At 43.9% G+C, this 19,970-nt stretch overlaps 2 protein-coding genes and 1 pseudogene across 2 annotated transcripts; all 3 read right to left on the reverse strand.

Annotated features, from left to right (window-relative positions):
* Window positions 1–2,311: 2,311 nt before the first annotated feature.
* On the reverse strand, window positions 2,312–3,726 carry LOC143886344 (uncharacterized). Its single transcript, XM_077390291.1, has 3 exons — window positions 3,169–3,726; window positions 2,721–2,839; window positions 2,312–2,551 (listed from the first exon to the last, which is right to left on the reverse strand). Exons 1-3 carry the CDS (start codon window positions 3,325–3,327, stop codon window positions 2,404–2,406), a joined length of 426 nt encoding a protein of 141 aa, XP_077246406.1. The 5' UTR covers window positions 3,328–3,726; the 3' UTR covers window positions 2,312–2,403.
* A 9,896-nt stretch (window positions 3,727–13,622) lies between these two features.
* On the reverse strand, window positions 13,623–14,414 carry LOC143886345 (kunitz trypsin inhibitor 5-like). The gene has a single exon (XM_077390292.1). The coding sequence runs from the start codon at window positions 14,353–14,355 to the stop codon at window positions 13,759–13,761; it is 597 nt and encodes a 198-aa protein (XP_077246407.1). The 5' UTR covers window positions 14,356–14,414; the 3' UTR covers window positions 13,623–13,758.
* A 4,640-nt stretch (window positions 14,415–19,054) lies between these two features.
* LOC143886885 (kunitz trypsin inhibitor 5 pseudogene) lies at window positions 19,055–19,916 on the reverse strand (annotated as a pseudogene).
* Window positions 19,917–19,970: the final 54 nt, after the last annotated feature.

Consider the following 19,970-nt stretch of genomic DNA (forward strand, 5'->3'; position numbering starts at 1 on the left):
TGCTGTTTAACATTATTGTTTCTTAAAGTTCAGCTCAGTTTAAGCTTAGTTCAGTAAATGCTACCTCCTGCTTTTACTTCTCTGCCATTTTCATTTGTTTCTTAGTTTTTTATTCTCCCCTCTTCATTCAATGCATTCTAATCAGCCCCCCGATCCAGGGCATGATCCTAGCCCTTTGGATCTGGTTTTGGAGAAAAGAGATTATGAGGAGTCTCCTCAAATCTCAGTCTCACCAAATCTCAAAAAGAAGAAAAAATAGTCCCCAGTTCCTAAATCCTTAGTAACTGACCAGAGGCCAATCTCTCCTCCAAAACCTTCAACACTGGGTGATTTCATCTCCGCTGCCTTATCCCAAGCTGGAAAGGTAGGGAGGTTGAAGACGACCCACAATCCAAGAGAGCCATGTCCTTTTCCTAGCCCTTCAGGTGTAGCTGCAAACGACAGATCGCATAGGTCAGCATCATCTCAAGAAAAATAAAAAACTAGCACTAATGACCAGCTGTCCTCTGACAGTTCTGGTCCCTCTTTAAATTCCCGTCTAGTGCAAGCTGCAAAGCACGAAGCTTTGTGCGGGAAAGCTGGCGATCAGACTTCAAAATCCAAAAACTCTTTCCTTCCAGGTACCTACAGCCACGCAACTACTACTTCTCATTGGTAGTGACGGCCCATTGAGTGTAGACAGTGCATTAAATGCTGACAGCACACATTGAAAGCAACTTTAGAAGTCAGCAAAGGGACAACCCAAAATACAGATAAAGCATAACTGCCGATAGGGCTGGCAATTTCACCCGAAAAAGCGGGGATCCGCCCCGCCCCGTTTGGGGAGGGGATTCCCCGATTTGAAAGGGGAAGGGGAAGGGGATGGAGTTGTCCCCGCCCCGCTAATTAATGTCATTTTTTTGTAAATTTTTAAATGTTTTTTTTAAGGAAAACTACTAGAAACTCTGTGGATTGGCTACAAGATTCCCCCAAACATAAACTTAGCTTGTCTTTTCCTTTTAATTAGCTTCTGAGAGCATTTTGGGAACTATAATAACCTTTTCACAGATGTTGAAATAATAAAGACAAGCTGAGAGCCTGAGACGCTGAGTGTATGCAATTATCAAAAAATCGTAGTGCCAACAGAATTTTAGGGTTGGATTGCAGGTTTTAATTTTCAACAAGAAAAATTTAGCTACTAGAAATTTGTTTCATGTCAGCACTAGACTGAATTGCAGTTAAAGAAATAAGTCATTTGTTGATTTTGTTATCTTCTCCATTCTCATTTCTCATGCTCATCTGTAGGGCTGCAACTCGGGTCGGGCGGGTCGGGTTTTGAAGAACCCAACCCAACCCGAGAAATATCTCGGGTCGGGTCGGGTCGGGTTTTTTTCCGGAAAACCCACGAGACCCAAACCCGGCCCTACCCATGATAAATCTCGGGTCGGGTCGGGTCGGGTCGGGTTTTTTCACGTTGACGCAATTTTTTAAGGAAAACTCTTATTTGGCAAGGCAACTTCCTTTCTAGAATGGGCAAGCAATCATTTTCACCAAAAGAAATTAAAAATTAAACATGAAATATTTCTTTTACGGGCTCACATTGAGGAAAAATCAACAATGAGTTATGGAAAGTTGGGCAAAGATAAGAGATTAATAATGAGTCTATTCTTCAATGACACAAAGAAGATGACCATAAAAAACAAAAAATGAACAAAATTGCAGGCCATGCAATGAAATTAAACATACTAGATGTCTTGACTCAGTCGCTGTCATAGTATCATGGCTGATTTTTAGAAACCCAATTCCGATTTTAAATGCTTTCGGATGTGGAGTGACACTCCTCGGCTGTACTATCTACGGATACGTGAGGCACAATCTCTCTCAGAAACTGCCAGGAACCCCTCGAAAACGGATGGAGATGCTCCCGCTTGTAAATGTTAAATTAGATGATTAAGGTTTAATTTTCTTTTCTCATTGTTCCTTCAGGACCATCTCGGTTCTGCTTATTCATCTATATATTCATATTCTGGTGCCTTCTTCAAAAAAAAAAGATGATTAAGGTTTAAAGGCACAATAATATGGTTTTAATTGTTGTAAAGAGTGAGCTAATGTAATGGAACTGCTCTTCTAATATAGGGAAAGCATTTGAGCTGAGGATTGCTTTCTATTTCCTTCCATTTGATTAGTTGAAAGGTTCTTTGCCATGACATTTTGATTGGTAGATATTTATCAGACTTTTCACATAGCATGCCAACATCATAATTTAATATTGAATAAGAAACTATGTTAGGAATTGGATTTGAGAGATGACATAGTAACCAAGATATCAACTCTTGATTCAATTTTTCTGAGCAAAGATCTAACCTTTTTGTACAAAGGTTGCATGCTGAAATGTGGGTCTTTTGTCAAATGTTATACCGTCTACTAAGCAAGGAGCCAGAAGTTCTTCTGCCATCTAGTGCTGATGAGGTATCCACCAATGCCCCTGCTCTGTTTTCTAACACCCAATGTCAGACATTCTGCATTATTGATGCATTGCTCCACGAAATCCTCATTGCTGCTCTTGAAGAAACTGCAAAACAACAAGAAAGTCTCAACAACATTTGATCTAAAATGCTTCAATAAGATCTCAGATAAGTAACCCAAAAACTACAATCTTTCCCTTCTATTTATGGGTGGATGGACAGAGAAGCCACAGATCAAGATCTAATTATAATGAAAAGTGAAACAAAGGCTTTTACCAATTGATTAGAGAAGGCTTCTTCTGACCCAAGACCAAAACAGAAGCTTCAAGTTTCTTGACTTGGCTGATGACAGTGGTTAATGTGGGTCCTTGGATAACCAGAGCTTCAACTTCCACCTGATGGATTAAAAAACCCACACAGGAAGTAAACAAAGTTATCAAAATGGGAATAGAATAAAATTAAAGGGTCAATGAACTTATCAATTTTTTGATGTGATAAGAAGGAAAACCATTCAAGACAAGAGATCTAGGAGAAATTGATTAGAAATGTGGTTCTTACTAGTCCTTAAACCAGAACACAAAATGAGAATACAAAAACCCATCTGGAAAATGTGGGCATTTTTTTTTTTTGAACAAAAAGAGAATCTAGTAAGAAAGTAGAAGATGGCCCAAAACAAAGAAAAAAATCCAGTATCCCCTTGTGTTTTCCATTCTGTTTACATTACCTCTGGTTTGAAGGCCTTGCAAAGAGATCCAAGAGAGTTGGCAAGGTGAGGTGAAGAGTCAGAGGAGAGGGGGTTTCTTTGAGATTTGTGAGGTGGAATGATGTGAAGAAGAGTAAGGAGATCTCCCTTGTTAATCACATGTGAGAGTGCCCACATCATGGCATCCTTAGCACTTGTAGATCGATCTATCAAAGATAGAAATGAAATCAAAGACAGTAGATCAATGGTGAAGAAATCAAAATCATTGAGAGAAAAGAGATCAGAAACAAGGTGAAAGAAGAGTGAGGCTCGATCGTGTGAGGCTCCATCCTTGATTCTCTACTTCTCTTGAGACAATGAAACCCTAGTACCAAAGTGGGAAAAGATAAAACGAAGATGGAAAGAGGCCCTGGTTTGGAAAGAGTCCTGTTTTTGGCTTTTACATATTATAAAGCTTAAGTATCTCGGGTCGGGTCGGGTCGGGCCCCTTCAAACCCGGCTCGACCCGAGATTCATGCGGGCTTTGTGTTTCTAAACCCGGCTCGACCCAAGACCCAAGAAACATCAACCCGACCCAGGCTATTTTCGGGTCGGGTCGATGCGGGTCGGGTAAAACCCGGCTCAAGTTGCAGCCCTACTCATCTGGGGGTTAACATGCTATACATAATGAACTAATGAACATTATTTTGCGTGTGTGAGCGCCCACTTATGGACTTTTAAAGTTCATTGTGACTACTGAAATAGTTACTTTTTGCACATTTGCTGCCTGTTAATGAAGGTAATCCTGGTGCTCATTTCCTATTTATCATTCCATAATTTATGCAGAAAATTGCTGAAAGATGAGGTCCTGCTGTTATTTATGTTTGTTGTCTCATCCATGCATTTCTGATTTTGTCCATCTGTTTGTTGATCACATGAATAGAATCATAGCATTCATCACAATATTGTCTGTAATGGACGTAGAAGAAAGAAGCTCTATTTGCTGGTTTGGTTGGGTTCCAAAGAGGTGGCGGGGCGGGGATTTTGTCCCCGAAGGATGCGGGGAGGGGAAGGGGAAGGGGATTAGATATTCCCCGCGGGGAGGGGAGGGGGATTCCCCACCATCCCCGCAGAGGGGGAAGGGGAAGGGGAGGGGGGAAATTCCCCGCAAAGGGGAAGGGGAAGGGGACCCCAACATCCGGCCCCGACCCGCCCCGTTGCCACCCCTAACTGCCGATAGTCTTGTGAACAGAGAATCCAAAGAGGAATCCGAATAGAAAATATTAGAAGAATCTGACTCTTCAAGCCATGAAGCAAGATCTGCTGAATGCAAAAAAGCTCCCCAGGTGCAGGGCGGTCATCAGAACTGTTAGGCCTAAAATCGGTAACAGATATGACAGTGACGTAAGAGCCGAACTGGAGGACCCGAGAAGCTGAGGTGAGGGAGCTGAGTAGCTGAGCCCTGCGCAAAGAGCAAACGAGGTCAGAATGACCAACCCGGAGTGTTACTCCGGACAGGCCCTTCGACACTCAAGTCAGTATGAGCAAGAGTGCAGAGCTAGTTTTTAGAGTGGTGGGTGAAGAAGTTATTACCCTTTTTATGAGCTTTGGAAACCCTTTTATAAAGGAAAAACAGGGGTAGTTGGGGAGTTATTACTCCAGGACAGGTGTCAGCCAGCTATAGGTTCGAGCTCACCTACTCTGCTGCAATTACCAAACTACCTCTGCTGACGCGGGGTCTGCGGTAGGCCATCCTCGGGCCACGTGTCGGCAGCTGATAGGCTGGTCTTTTTACACCCCATCAGTTGCCCCCCAGTTCTTCAAGTTATTATGATGACTTGGGGAAATGTGGTGAGTACATCTCTGATTGGTGGTGGTTCGGAAACTATCAGTCCGGAGGCTGGAGTAGTCCGGAAACTATTAGTCCGGAGATTGGAGCAGTCCGAAAATTATCAGTCCGGAGATCAGAGCAGTCCGGAAATCATCAGTCCAGAGATTGGAGCAGTCCGAAAATTAGCGGTCCAGAAATTACCAGTCCGGAGATCAGAGCAGTCTGGAAATCATCAGTCCGGAAATTGGAGCAGTCCGGAGATCGGAGTAGTCCGGAAATCATCAGCCCGGAAATTGGAGCAGTCCGGAAATTACCAGTCCGGATATCAGAGTAGTCTGGAAATTGGAGCAGTCCGGAAATTACCAGTTCGGAGATCGGAGCAGTCCGGAAATCATCAGCCCGGAAATTGGAGCAGTCTGGAATTTGGAGCAGTCAGGAAATTACCAGTCCGGAGTTTGTCAGCCCGGAGTTTGGAGCAGTCCGAAAATTACCAGTCCGGAATTTGGAGCAGCCCAGAAATTACCAGTCCGGAGTTTGTCAGTCCGGCTTGGGCCGGACTGATTTTTTGTCGTTTAGCCAGACGCGTTATATCCAGTCCGGCTTGGACCGGACTGATTTTTGTCCTGTAGCGAGGCGCGTCATATCCAGTCTGGCTTGGGCCGGACTAATTTTTGTCGTGTAGCGAGACACGTCATATCCAGTTCGGCTTGGGCCGGACTGATTTTTGTCGTGTAGCGAGACGCGTCATATCCAGTCCGGCCAAGCCGTCAGTCTGGCCTGGAAAAGCAGTTCGGCCAAGCCGTCAGTCCGGCCTGGAAAAGCAGTTCGGCCAAGCCGTCAATCCGGCCTGGGAAAGCAGTGCGGCCAAGCCGTCAGTTCGGCCAAGCCGTCAGTCCGGCCTGGAAAAGCAGTGCGGCGAAGCCGTCAGTTCGGCCTGGAAAAGCAGTTCGGCGAAGCCGTCAGTCCGGCCTGAATTTTGTCCTGTAGCGCTTTGCGCTATATCCAGTTCGGCTTGAGATGAACTGAATTTTGTCCTGTAGCGCTTTGGGCTACATCCAGTTCGGCTTGAGATGGACTGAATTTTGTCCTGTAGCGCTTTGCGCTATATCCAGTTCGGCTTGAGATTTACTGAATTTTGTCTTGTAGCGCTTCGCGCTATATCCAGTTCGGCTTGAGATGGATTGAATTTTGTCCTGTAGCGCTTTGCGCTATATCCAGTTCGGCCTGAGATGGACTGAATATAACGCAATCTGCTAAAAGACGAAATTGAACTTTGTCTTGTAGCGAATCACACCGAGTCCTGGTCGGCTTGAGATGAACTGATTTTTGTCCTGTAGCGCTTTGCGCTATATCCAGTTCGGCTTGAGATGGACTGAATTTTGTCCTGTAGCGCTTTGCGCTATATCCAGTTCGGCTTGAGATGGACTGAATATAGCGCAATATGCTAAAAGACGAAATTGAATTTTGTCTTGAAGCGAATCACACCGAGTCCTGGTCGGCTTGAGATGAACTGAATTTTGTCCTGTAGCGCATTGCGCTATATACAGTTCGGCTTGAGATGAGCTGAATTTTGTCCTGTAGCACTTTGCGCTATATCCAGTTCGGAATTTGTCATTCATGCTTGAGAATCAGTCCGGAATTTGTCAGTCCGGCTTGAGAATCAGTCCGGAATTTGTCAGTCCGGCTTGAGAATCAGTCCGGAATTTGTCAGTTCGACCTGGGAGTCAGTCCGGCTTGAGCCAGACTGATTTTTGTCGTCTAGCGAGACACGTCATATCCAGTCCGGCTGGAGATGTTCTGAACGGCTTAGGATGACCAAGTTTTATTGAACTTGGGATTTTGTAAGGGTTTGGTTTTCTGCCCGGGCCCGTTCCTGACTAGGAGTGCGCTCCCGGTCTCGGTGGAGACGAGCCGTGGCGAACCAAGCAGCAAGTACCCGAGTTTTAGCGAACTGGGTTTCCAAGCGGCGAGTTCCCAAGTTATAGCGAACTGGGTTTCCGAGGAGCTTTGGTGTTTGCATCCGGACTGGTTCCGGACCAGGAGTGCGCTCCCGGTCTTTGAGGAGACGAGCCGTGGAGAACCAAGCAGCAAGTACCCTAGTTTTAGTGAACTGGGTTTCCAATTTCATGAGTACCCAAGTTTTAGCGAACTGGATTTCTGAGGAGCTTTGGTTTTTGCATCCGGACTGGTTCCGGACCAGGAGTGCGCTCCCGGTCTTTGCGGAGATGAGCCGTGGCGAACCGAGCGTCGAGTACCCTAGTTTTAGTGAACTGGGTTTCCAATTTGATGAGTACCCAAGTTTTAGCGAACTGGGTTTCCGAGGAGCTTTGGTTTTTGCATCCGGACTAGTTCCGGACCAGGAGTGCTCTCCCGGTCTTTGCGGAGACGAGCCGTGGCGAACCGAGCATCGAGTACCCTAGTTTTACTGAACTGGGTTTCCAATTTGATGAGTACCCAAGTTTTAGCGAACTGGGTTTTCGAGGAGCTTTAGTTTTTGCATCCGGACTGGTTCCGGACCAGGAGTGCGCTCCCGGTCTTTGCGGAGACGAGCCATGGCGAACCAAGCAGTGAGTACCCTAGTTTTAGTGAACTGGGTTTCCATTTTGATGAGTTCCCAAGTTTTAGCGAACTGGGTTTTCGATGAGCTTTGGTTTTTGCATCCGGACTGGTTCCGGACCAGGAGTGCGCTCCCGGTCTTTGCGGAGACGAGCTGTGGCGAACCAAGCGTCGAGCACCCTAGTTTTAGTGAACTGGGTTTCCAATTTGATGAGTACCCAAGTTTTAGCGAACTGGGTTTCCGAGGAGCTTTGGTTTTTGCATCCGGACTGGTTTCGGACCAGGAGTGCGCTCCCGGTCTTTGCGGAGAGAAGCCGTGGCGAACCAAGCAGCGAGTACCCTAGTTTTAGTGAACTGGGTTTCCAATTTGATGAGTACCCAATTTTACCGAACTGGGTTTCCAAGTAATGAGTACGAAGAAATTTGCAAATGAGCTTGTCATTCACATTCAGCAGATATTTACAAAGTCACTTCCACGCCGGGTGGTCTACTACTGATAGTATTTTCTGAGGTCTTCGGCGGGTTCGGTCAGCTGTGCTCCGTCTCTGAGATCAAGTAGTTCAATCGGCAAGGATTCCGATGCATCTTTGCCTTTTGAGTGCCATGGCATAACACTCCCTGGACTGTGGTTGATCTCCTCTGACCTCACCCACGCCGTTTGGCGTTATGAACTTCATTTTCTGGTGATACGCTGAAGCGACTCCGTGGATTAAGTTCTGCCCGGGTCGTCCCAAGATAGCGTTATAGACGAAGTGGCCCTCACTACCTGGAAGTTGACCATGGCGAAAGCTTGGCAGGGCGGCTCTCCGACGAGGACTGAGAGTTCAATCTGCCCTTCCATTTTCACGACTTCCCCCGAGAAACCGAACAGATCGGAGTTCGCCGGCCTTAAGCGGTCGTCACCTATCATCATTCTCTTGAAAGCATGATAGTACAAAATATCGGCCGAACTCCCATTGTCGACCAGGATTTTCTTCAACTCCCAGTTTGCGACGAGCATGGTTATAACCAGTGCGTCGTCGTGTGGCAGTATCAGGTTGTCGAGATCCGCATCTGAAAAGGAGATCTCATTCTCCGTCCTCATCTTCTTGCTGCATGTGTGCACGGCGTCGACTCGGCGTGCATATGCTTTTCGAGCAGCAGACGATGTGCCCCCAGCGGCTGGTCCGCCCATAATTGTGCCTATGACTCCCCTTGGCCGGGAATTGTGTGCCTCTGGTTATGGACTGGATGAAGGAGTTTGGTTCTTAGCAGGGGGCGGCTGCGACCGTCGAGGGCTGCGGCCCTTAGGACTCTTCTCTCTGCGCTCCGGTCTGCGGTCGTCATTTCGGACATACCTTTTCAAGTAGCTCCGGCCAATCAGTAGCTCGATTTCTTCCTTGAGCTGCCAGCATTTGTCCGTGTCGTGACCGTGGTCCCTGTGGAACCGACAGTACTTTGATTGGTCTCTCTTATTTCCCTTGGAGATCATTCTGGTTGGCCATCTTACGAATTCTTCTCCCTCGATTGCGGCCAGTATGCTTCTCCTGGAGGTGTTGAGAGGGGTAAAGTTTTCCTCCCTCCTCTGGGGGGACTTTTCTCTTCTAACGGCCTTGTCATCCCTACGCTGTTTAGTTGGGTTCTTGTCTTCAGAGGTTCTTCTCCGATTTGAGTCCAGGGCCGCCAACGTCTCTTCTACTGATATATTCCTCTGCCCCGGCCATTAGATCTGCTAGTGAGTGCGGGTTCCGGCGGGCTACTGCTCGGCGGAAATCGTTAGATCTAGCACCTACGAGGAGCGCGTTCATGGCAGCTGAGGGATCTAGGCTTGGCACTTGGAGTGCCTTCCTGTTGAAGCGGTGGACAAACGTTTTCAGAGGCTCGTTGTCCTCCTGGCGCAAGGCCATCAAGGAGGCGGTTGTTTTCCTTGGCCTGCGGCTACTCATGAAATGGCGGACCAGATCGTCCCCAAAATCTTCAAAGCCGCTGACGGAGTTTGGCTTGATCCTGGAGTACCAGTCCCGGGCCGCACCGATCAGTGTTGTCGGGAATGCTCTCCAGAGGAAGCCATCGGACGCTTCGTGGAGGAGCATCATCGTCCTGAACGTTTCCAAGTGATCCACAGGGTCAGTGGTTCCGTCGTACTGCGGGACAGTTGGCATTTTAAATACTCTGGGTGCTGGGGCACCCATGACGTCGTCGGTGAACGGCGTTCTGCTTGAGAACACCCTAGAAGCGGGCCGGCTGTGATCTTTTGCCAGCTCTTCTATGCGGTGGTCCATTTCTTCCATCCTCCGCAGCATCGGGTCAGCTCTACGGTCTGGTGACCTGTTTCTTTCCACCGATTGGCTGGCCGCGGAGCCGGAGTGGCTTTCCGGACTCCTACGACGGGACCAAGATTTTGCTTGTGGTGCGCGCTCTTCGTGAGCTCTGCGCCTTTGCGCTGAGCGAGACCGCGACCTCCGACAGCGGTGAGGCTCTGTCTGTGCATGCCTGGCTGTGGGGTGACGAACTTGTCTGGTGGAGTGATGAGTTCTGTCCTCACCGTGGCGCGACGACTCTCCCTTGTGGATATCTGGCCTTCCTTGGACAGGTCGTGGAGCTTCTGGAGGAGGTTGGGGAGGCACCTGGAGTAACTGCTGGTACTGACCAACGAGAGTTGTCATTTGCTGAAAAAGAGCTTGAACTTGCTTCGGAGTGGGCATGGGGTTGAGGTGTTCCGAACGAGGCTGGCTCTGTTCGGCCGTAGCAGAAGCTGCCACCACGAGCGAGGCGATTCGCTCACTCCGAGTCCTGCGGGGTAGCACGGCTCGGGTAGTCCGTGCGGTTGGCACCCGCGCACTCTTGCGCCCTGCCATTTTTTGTAACGTGATTGGAACAACCTTTAGTTCAGGGTCCCACGGATGGCGCCAATCTGTTAGGCCTAAAATCGGTAACAGATATGACAGTGACGTAAGAGCCGAACTGGAGGACCCGAGAAGCCGAGGTGAGGGAGCTGAGTAGCTGAGCCCTGCGCAAAGAGCAAACGAGGTCAGAATGACTAACCCGGAGTGTTACTCCGGACAGGCCCTTCGACACTCAAGTCAGTATGAGCAAGAGTGCAGAGCTAGTTTTTAGAGTGGTGGGTGAAGAAGTTATTACCCTTTTTATGAGCTTTGGAAGCCCTTTTATAAAGGAAAAACTGGGGTAGTTGGGGAGTTATTACTCCAGGACAGGTGTCAGCCAGCTATAGGTTCGAGCTCACCTACTTTGCTGCAATTACCAAATTACCCCTACTGACGCGGGGTCTGCGGTGGGCCATCCTCGGGCCACGTGTCGGCAGCTGATAGGCTGGTCTTTTTACACCCCATCAAGAACCATCTTGCTGTTACTCCATGGAGCTCCTTATTTGCTCAGATTCCATCGACCCAATCTTCAGACCTGGATACATATGAAGACCCGGATTCAAGTGAATTAGAAGTTGAGCTTGAGGATGAAATAATAGGAAAGGCAGAAAGCAAGTGGAAGAACTCCCTGATTGGTTATTTCCTGGGGAAAAAACCTTATTACATAGCTCTGAAACAACATCTTGAGAGGGTGTGGAAAATCAAAGGGATCTTCCAAATAGCTGGAATCCGTCGGGGCTTCTTTCTCTTCAAATTCAATGTTGCTGAAGGTTGTGACAAGATCCTCGAAAGTAACACTTCATATGGTGGTCGTCCTCTTGTTCTTCGAAGATGGACCCCTGATATGTCTTGAAAGACTGTCCACAGTTCCTATTTGGGTTAGACTCTCCGAGCTCCACCTAAAGTTTTGCTCAGCATGGGATAAGTAAAATAGCTAGCAAGTTGGGTGAGCCTTTTGTACATGGACGCCCAAACCACTGATAGCTCTAGATTGAGTTATGCTAGATTCTGTGTAGAAATTGAAGCAGAAAAAAACCTTCCAGACTATCTTGATCTCAAGACCTCTTGGGGAACTTCTCACCAGAAGATAGTTTACGAATGGAAACGCCTATCTTCCCACCAATGCAAAACATTCAATCATTCGAATTTTAATTGTCCCAAAAGAGAGCAAAATAAAGATGTTAAGGAGTGGAGGTCTCTCCAACGAAATCTCAGGATGATGTTTTGGGCTTGGAAAATGCAGGCACAAGGGAATGTGAAACTGAAGCAAACAAGAGATCCAATGAAATGATAGTGAATCCTGATATAAAGAGAAATGCAAAAGAAGGTGAGCATCAACATTCACACCAAAATCTCGCTCAGGCAAAAAATGTTCAGTATCTTAGAATCTCTAAATCAGGAGGAAGACAATGTCTTGGCAAAAACAATTCAAGAAGAAGATATTCGTAGGAGTCAGGAGGAAGGCAATGTTAAACAACAAGAACCAATTGTTGTTTCTCTTCAAAATTGTCCTCCCACTGACACCATCAAGGCAACCACAAGTAATACAAATCAGCCCAATAGCATAATGATTAGGACTGAAATAGAGTACTCCTCCCAGGAATCGGATCAGGAAGCAGATGAAGAAGAACTCCCCCAACAGAAGAAAATTGAGCTCCCCCCACGCCATCAAAGAAAAACAAAATCTCCAAAGGTTCAGAAGTTGAGGAGTCGTCACAGCACTTTCAATAGGGTCTAAAATTCAAATGAGTATGGGGACTGTCTGTAGAGATCACGTGTATTCTCTCTTCTCTTACTTGTTTTAAGTTTCGTTATCAAGGGTATTGTCTCCTTTGGTTGTTCTGCCCCTTCCTTAAACATTGTTTTAAGGATTGGGATGTGGTCTTGTTTCTTCACTGTATCATCTCTCTTATATTAATATTCCGGTAGGGGTCTACCTAACTCTAGCTTACCAGTCAAGAAAAAAAAGAGATACATGGCCTAAAATATAGCCTTCATTCCAAGTCCGAGATTAACAAGACTTGATTACTCTTTTCTTCCCTAAGCTACCACTAACACATTAACACATGAAAAGTAATGAGTTGCACAATTCCAAAACATAAAACTAAGTATCCAGGACATTAACCCCCAGAGAGTGACTTCCAATGGAGGAATTGCAATGGGTGCAAGAAAGCTTCATGTATGTAGTAAATTTCAATACATTGGGTAGTGCAACGGTCAAGTCTATCTTGCAAGCTCCCGAAGAAGTAAATGACTAGAGCAATGTTCAAGTGGTCAAGCTAGACCACTACCATACCGAGTTTTGTCTTCATCTTGATGAATGTCAATCTTCGAAAGCTTTGTAAAAATATCAACAACTTGATCTTTAGTTTTACAAAAACGAACTTTTATAACTCCATCATTTCGAATTAAATGACACTTGATCCTCGTGTGTTTATTTTTCTCATGAAAAACTGAATTCTTTGTGAGTAAAATCACGGAACTATTATAACAAAATAAACTTGTACCTATCAAGAATGCTCTACCTATCATAGACTACAGATCTCTATGTGATATATTTAGTTAGAAAGAGAATGGTTTAAATTTCGAGGGAAAATATCAGATTCAATAAGGCTATGTAGGCTCGTCAGCACAAACTTTTGGGGATATTAAGTGGATTGCATTTATCAAGAATTGGAAGACAATATTGTCTGTTAGCGTATTGAAGAATGCAATGTCAACCATTTGGCAGGAACTCCCATCAGTTCACCAAATCGGGCACAAGGGACTCGTTGTACTCGGGCCACTGTGTCCAATGACGTGCACATGTAATCTCGTTTTTCTCTTGCACAAAATATGAATTGAACAAAAAAGAAGTAAAATGAGAGTCGAATATGCGGTGGTCTTCTAGTTATGATGATACGTGGGCTATGTCCCATCTGTTAAAGTAAAAAAGATAAATAACGCCTTTCTCCAGTAGCTTAAGCTTTTGAAGAAGTTGGTAAGTTAACATGGTATCAGCTTTTGGAGAAGTTGGTAAGTTAACATGGTATCAAAGCTAAAGGTCTCGAGTTCAAACCTCTCAGTTAGCAAAAATTCATATGTGATGGTCGGCCCAAAGTGGGACCGCATGGGCCACTTGTTTGCCAAGTGGGCCACACGTGCGGGGGGAGTGTTAAAGTATAAAAGATAAATAACACCTTTCTCCAATAGCTTAAGCTTTTGGAGAAATTGGTAAGTTAACACCATCCACAGGTGAGACCCACTAGATTAACGGCCTCGATAAACCATTTTATTGATAATCTCCATTTCCTCTTTATTTAAACATATTGATCAACATGAAGCGCAATCTCAATTACACTTCATTTATTCTTTACTATCCTATAGATTACATCTGCGTCTTCACCCCTTCTTGAACATTACGGGAAATGGATCACCATTGAAGCCCAACCATCTCTTCCCACCCTCATTAAAAATGCCCAAATCCCCACAGAGAACTTTGCAAATATTACAAACAGTGGGGCAGAAAACAAACTTATAATCATCTCCATTTTTCTCAATCTTAAACCAGTTACTGATCGTCTCCCTGCCCGGATTTCCAGTCACCCCACCCGTCGTCACGTACCTCCGTCCGGTTACAACATCGGGTCCCGCAAGCCTCCAAACAGTAGACTGCACGCAGATAGTCGCCGCCGAGAACTCAATATTTACGTCCTCTGACACTTGAATGGTCGTGGATTGGTCGGCCGGCAGGAATTTCAACGGGAGTCCTTGAGACACCTCGGCATTTTCCTGGGCGACATTGAATGGACATGTTCCATTTCTGCGCGCGAGAGTCAGACCCCCGCCCCTCCCACGGACGACAGGAAGGATGTAGTATTCTACACCGGATTGGAGCTTGTGACCATCGACGTCGAGGACATCTTCGGCGGTTGCCGGAGAAATACCTATGGCGAGGGCCGAAAGTAAGAGGGCTGAGAGAAGCAGGCCTAACTTCATGGTTGATAACTTGGACGATAGTGAAGAGAGATGGGAAGGTATGGATTCAATTGGGTTAAGGTTGATGCTTATATAGAAGAGTAGCATTATGAAATATCACCCCTTGAATTAGTGGGTTGTTGAAAAGTCAAGAAAATACAAACGAGGAGTTGTGTTTGAACTGCATATGTGAGACTTTTTGCTTTGCTTTACGATATCATCTTCCATCGGTAAGTCAATGCTCTGATCTCTTATCCAATTTCGTGGTCTCATGAGAAAGCTTTATATCTAACCAAAGTTTGCCGGATTTGCTGACTCGCTTTTCATTAAGTCTGGATCCAACCCATTCATATCTTGGGCCCCACTATGGATGAAGCATTTGTTAACAGCCTACAGGACCATTATATTCGGGGTTATGTATGAAATCACTTATATCTCTCTGATATAATTGAGATTTTTGGTTATGTTAATGAGAAAACGGTTTCTACACACTAGCTTAAAATACAGTGGAGGCCCACATTGTTTGGGTGATCCAAACTATTCATTTGATTGGCACTCACATAGATAGGGTGTCCACAAAGAATCAGCTCCATATGATCATCCTAACCCTTCGAACCGTGGAGGCAAAAAATAGACAGATTTGTGAAGGTTTATACACGTCCATTTTACCTCCACAAATCGTAGGGTTGGGATGATCCTATGTAGCTGATTTTTTATGGACACCCTATTTATGTGAGGGCCAATCAAATTAATGGTTTGGATCACCCAAACAATATGCCCTCAACTGTATTTTAAGCTAGTGTGTAGATAACTTGTCTACACATGTGTGTAGAAACCGTTTTCTCTATGTTAATTCTTCCTTAATCTCATATCTAACACATAGAGCCTTTCATGTGTTGGATTGGCAGATATAACTTTGCTAATTTTCTTCGAGAACATCCCGATAATAAAAAAAATCCATTTTGACGTCCTTATCAATCATCGTGCATTATCAAGATAATTATGTTTAATTATCATGCATCTTTTGAGTTATTGTATTATTGTGTGCACATAATTCAATGTATTTCAGATAAACCGTACATAAGTCTAACTCCTTTAAATCATATCGGATCCCTCGCATATGCATATTCCTACATGTGATTGAGTGCATTCTAGTGTGAGAAATCCCAGTACATGATCCATGTGTTTTCTCAAACTCATAGGGTAGGAATTGATCTCTTCAGCCAAATCCAGCGGAACATTCCAGCCACCACATGCAAGGGCTGAACTTCTTTTGATTAGTCTCATTGTCCTATCACCATTTTTCGATGTATTCTGTGGAATTGTATCGACCTAATAATAGGCCAGTATACTTCCTATTAGGAAATTATTTGATGAAAGGCCTTAACAAACATGTACTCATCATCCCATCCTCGATATTTTATCCAACGGCCGTTCACTTTTTGAGTAGCTGTGTGGATTAAATATCAAGGGTGGTACTTTCATCGTACCATCTTTATGTGTTTGTAAGGCCTTTCATCATATAATTTCTCATATATTAAGGTACGGTGGTTAGAGAATTGGATTATTGACAATAAGATTGTCTTGCAAAGCCACGTAAAATGCTGTTTGGATAAATATATATATATATATAAATATATATATATATATATATATATATATATATATATATATATATATATATACAAGGATTATGTATTCTAGGCTTGTAAAATCCTGGATTTTACCATCTAAAACATGAATTATACAATTTTAATTAGGACTATAAAATCCATGTCTTAGCTTATAAAATCTAGGTTTTAGCTTGTAAAATCCAGGATTTTACTATCCTAGATTATAAAACCCATTTATCCGAACGGCCGTTCATAAAATCACAATATTGTGCAAATTCTCCATGAGCTAATGACTATTTAGGAGTTTGAGAATTCTTTTATCATTGATGGTTATAGGCAGGGACGGAGCCAAGGAGGGGCAATTGCCCCCACTCGATTTTTGTAGAATTTTTTTCCTATGAATTAGGATATGGACGAAAGTTAGGCTTTAAGAGTGCATTGCGGATTTGTGGTTGTACAGAATATCTTTTTGATAGAAAGGGTTTTGGTTCTTTCCACATATATTGCCCATATTTATAATTATAACTACAAAATTGCCCTCATACAAAAAAATCTTTATGATTGGTCACTTGTCTAAGGAGCAGTTTTGAGTAGGGGTGCAACTTGGGTCGGGTTGAACCCGAACCCGATGGGTTGAACCCGATTTTTGGGTGGGTTGGGTTGACCAAATTCGGGTTGGGTATCAGGCAACCCGACTCGACCCGTAACCCGACAAAGAGTAATACACATTTTTTACTTTTTGTGCTTTGTAGTTTCTGATGTTTTGTTGTTTCTTTCTATCCTTTGCAAATGTAATAATAGATACTTATCAAAAACAAAAAGTAAAGGGCTAAAGTCACTAAAGTAAAAACCCTAACCTAGAAGAGATCTCAACCGCAAGATTGAAGCACGCAAAAATTGATTGAAAGGATGATCTCAACCTTCTTTTTCGGGACTAAACACTCGCATATCCTTGTGATTGTGACTGTCATGTTTTCCTCGCATCATTTGCAGTTATTTAATATGTGCATGTATTCTAGTAGTATTTTACTGTTTTTTTCCTTTGGTTTTGAACTTGGGTGACATTTCCCTTACTAAATATCTCATCTAAAACGTCTAAACCCGACCCAACTTGGGAATTCGAGTTGGATTGGGTTGGGTTCGGATTAGGGAAAAACCAATTTGGGTTGGGTTGGGTTAGCCATCCCGAGTTGAAAGTCGGGTTGGCTTGGATTAGGGTTGGAGGTTGAGCTCCTCGGGTTGGGCTGGGTTGGACCCAACCCGACCCGAGTTGCACCCCTAGTTTTGAGATTTAAAGAGGGACGTCACAATATTTTGTAACTAAAACTACGAAATTGCCCTCTCCTTGGTGATAATTTTGGGATTTAAAAAGGGACATGAGTGAACATGTAAATGAAATCAAGACCATTGATCTTGAAAAACATGATCGGGTGACTCACATGGTCTTAGCACCATCCTAAATGATTACCCAACAAGGTGTAACACAAGTCATTATAAAAGTAAGAGTTAACTTTTTAGTGGAACAGCCTTGCGGTTTTTCGGATTTTGAAAATTGATTTTGAATCTAAATCTGATTATTGTCCTCTGTTTTGGAATTTTTTCTATGGTGTAATTTTTTTTTGCACACTACGCATAGCATGGGTGGGGCCCACTATTTTACAAATGTTTTGATGGGTGAGGCCTAATTCATGTTTTGATGCTATGCATGCATCCCACTATCTCCACCCAAGCCATTGCATAAGCTGGGTCCCACCATTTTACAGCTATGGAGCAGGGCCTGCCATTTACACATGATGCTTTGACTGGCTCCGCCCCTGGTTATAGGGAAGATCATGAAGTTCCCTTCTCATGAAAAATTAAGTAATTTGAATCGCATGTGTGGGCAGCAGAGAGAAGGCACTCCTTGGAGATACGACCGTACTATACTATTTTCATCACCTACGGCTACCCTGAGATGGTCGACAAGCCTCTATGCGTGAGAGAAAGCCCTTATGAGAGAGAGAGAGAGAGAGAGAGAGAGATTCGTCACGAATCTTTGCTGCATTATCATGAGGGTGGAAAGGATGGCGATTTACATGTGTCTACGGGAAATAATTATGGGAAAAAAATCCACGGTCTAGTAGGGTTACAGAAATCAACACTGTGTTTATGGATTCGATTTTCGTACTCGCTAGCTGATGGAGATGCAGGTGAAGCTATACCAAGAACGTGGGGTGTGAAATATTCATTATTTTCAAATTTTAACTTCTATTTTTGTCATCTTAGTTGTAACTTATTTTTTAGATTTGAGCCGGGTGGATTCTTTCACCTTCTTCCTGAAAATTTTCTAAAGGATTCATTAGCCGACCCCAATAAGTTTGGGACAAAGGCTTAGTTGAGTTGACTGGAGTTGTATTTGTAACTTATTTTTTAGGCATCGAATCTTATTCATTTGAATTGATTTTGGTATCATTAGAAAGTTTTTCGATTACCAATCTATTGAGCCTAAAATCATTTGATTTGGATGTGATTTGACAATGACGATTTATGTATATGGTATGTGCCTACAACGGAATTTCTAAATTAGGGTTTTTTTTTGTAATGTCTAATGTTTATTTATGTTGCTTTAGATAGATGATTTAGATTTATTGTTTAGGTTTTAAGTTAGCATTTATAGTTTCTTTTCTTTGGGTTTTGGTTTTTCTATACAATGTAATAACATGAGAGAGAGAGAGAGAGAGAGAGAGAGAGAGAGAGAGAGAGAGAGAGAGAGAGAGAGAGAGAGAGAGAGAGTTCATTTTTTGGAAGAGTCTATAAAGAGAGGCCTGGCCTTTTCACGCGGTTTAAGGAGCTCGACTCATTCGTGTGTCATATTGGAGTTTTTATCGAAAACGGTAGTATGGAATTTTCAAGGGAAGTGATATCCCTCCCCCCCCCCTTTTGGAAATTTTAGCTGTTTGCGCGTCTGGATTCAAGGAATACTTTTTCAAGGAATACTTTTCAAGGTTGAAGACAATGAAACCCCCACCTCACCCACATGATTAACGGCCTTGATAAACCATTTACTGATACTCAATCTTCATTTACACTTTATTAAAATACATTCAACAACTAATAACATAATAACATAAAGTGCAATCTCAACGACTCTTTATTTATTTTTTATTTTCCATTTAGATTACATAAGCAATAACATAATAACTTGAAGTGTAATCTCAATTACTCTTCATTTATTTTTTACTATCGATTTAGATTACATATGCGTGTTTACACCTTGAAGAGTAATCTCAATTACTCTTCATTTATTTTTACTATAGATTTAGATTACATATGCGTGTTTACACCTTCTTGAACTTAACAGGAAATGGTTCACCCTGGAAGCCCAACCATCTGCTCCCATCCTCATAAAAAATACCCAAGTCCCCACAGAGAACCCTGCATGAAGAACAAACATTGGGGCAGAAAACAAGCTTGTAGTGATCTCCATTTTTCTCAATATTAAACCAGTTACTGAGCGTCTCCCTGCCCGGATTTCCAGTCACCCCACCCGTCGTCACGTAAATCCGTCCGGTTGCATCATCGGGGTTTCCTAGCCTCCAAACCGTAGACTGTACGCAGATTGTAGCCGCTGAGAACTCGATATTTACATCCTCTGTCAATTGTATGGTAGAGGATTGGTCGGCCGGAAGGAATTTCAATGGGAGACCTTGTGACAATTCGGCATTTTCTTGGGCAACATTGAATGGACATGTTCCATTTCTGCCAGCGAGAGCCAGACCCCCTCCGTTTCCACGGACGACAGGAAGGATGTAGTATTCTATACCAGATTGGAGTACGTGACCATCGACGTCAAGTACATCTTCGGCGGTTGCCGGAGAGATACTTACGGCGAGGGCTGAAAGTAAGAGGGCTGAGAGAAGTAGGCTTAACTTCATGGTTGATAACTTGAACGTTAGTGAAGAGAGATGGGAAGATATGGATTCAATTGGGTTAAGGTTGATACTTATATAGAAGAGTAGCATCATGAAATATGTGACATCTTAT

This window comes from Tasmannia lanceolata, unplaced genomic scaffold (assembly GCF_043159265.1).
Source record: "Tasmannia lanceolata isolate RefF3 unplaced genomic scaffold, GAP_Taslan_0.1 ptg000011l, whole genome shotgun sequence".
NCBI classification, from domain to species: domain Eukaryota; kingdom Viridiplantae; phylum Streptophyta; class Magnoliopsida; order Canellales; family Winteraceae; genus Tasmannia; species Tasmannia lanceolata.

What these genes read in the sequence shown, in the direction of transcription:
- LOC143886344 (XM_077390291.1), bottom strand. Translation starts at nt 3,327, where the DNA reads ATGATGTGGGCACTCTCACATGTGATTAACAAGGGAGATCTCCTTACT. An exon ending in GCAAGGCCTTCAAACCAGAG is followed by an intron (nt 2,840 to 3,168) that starts GTAATGTAAACA and finishes TTAATCCATCAG; the next exon opens with GTGGAAGTTGAAGCTCTGGT. An exon ending in AAGCCTTCTCTAATCAATTG is followed by an intron (nt 2,552 to 2,720) that starts GTAAAAGCCTTT and finishes GTTGTTTTGCAG; the next exon opens with TTTCTTCAAGAGCAGCAATG.
- LOC143886345 (XM_077390292.1), bottom strand. Translation starts at nt 14,355, where the DNA reads ATGAAGTTAGGCCTGCTTCTCTCAGCCCTCTTACTTTCGGCCCTCGCC.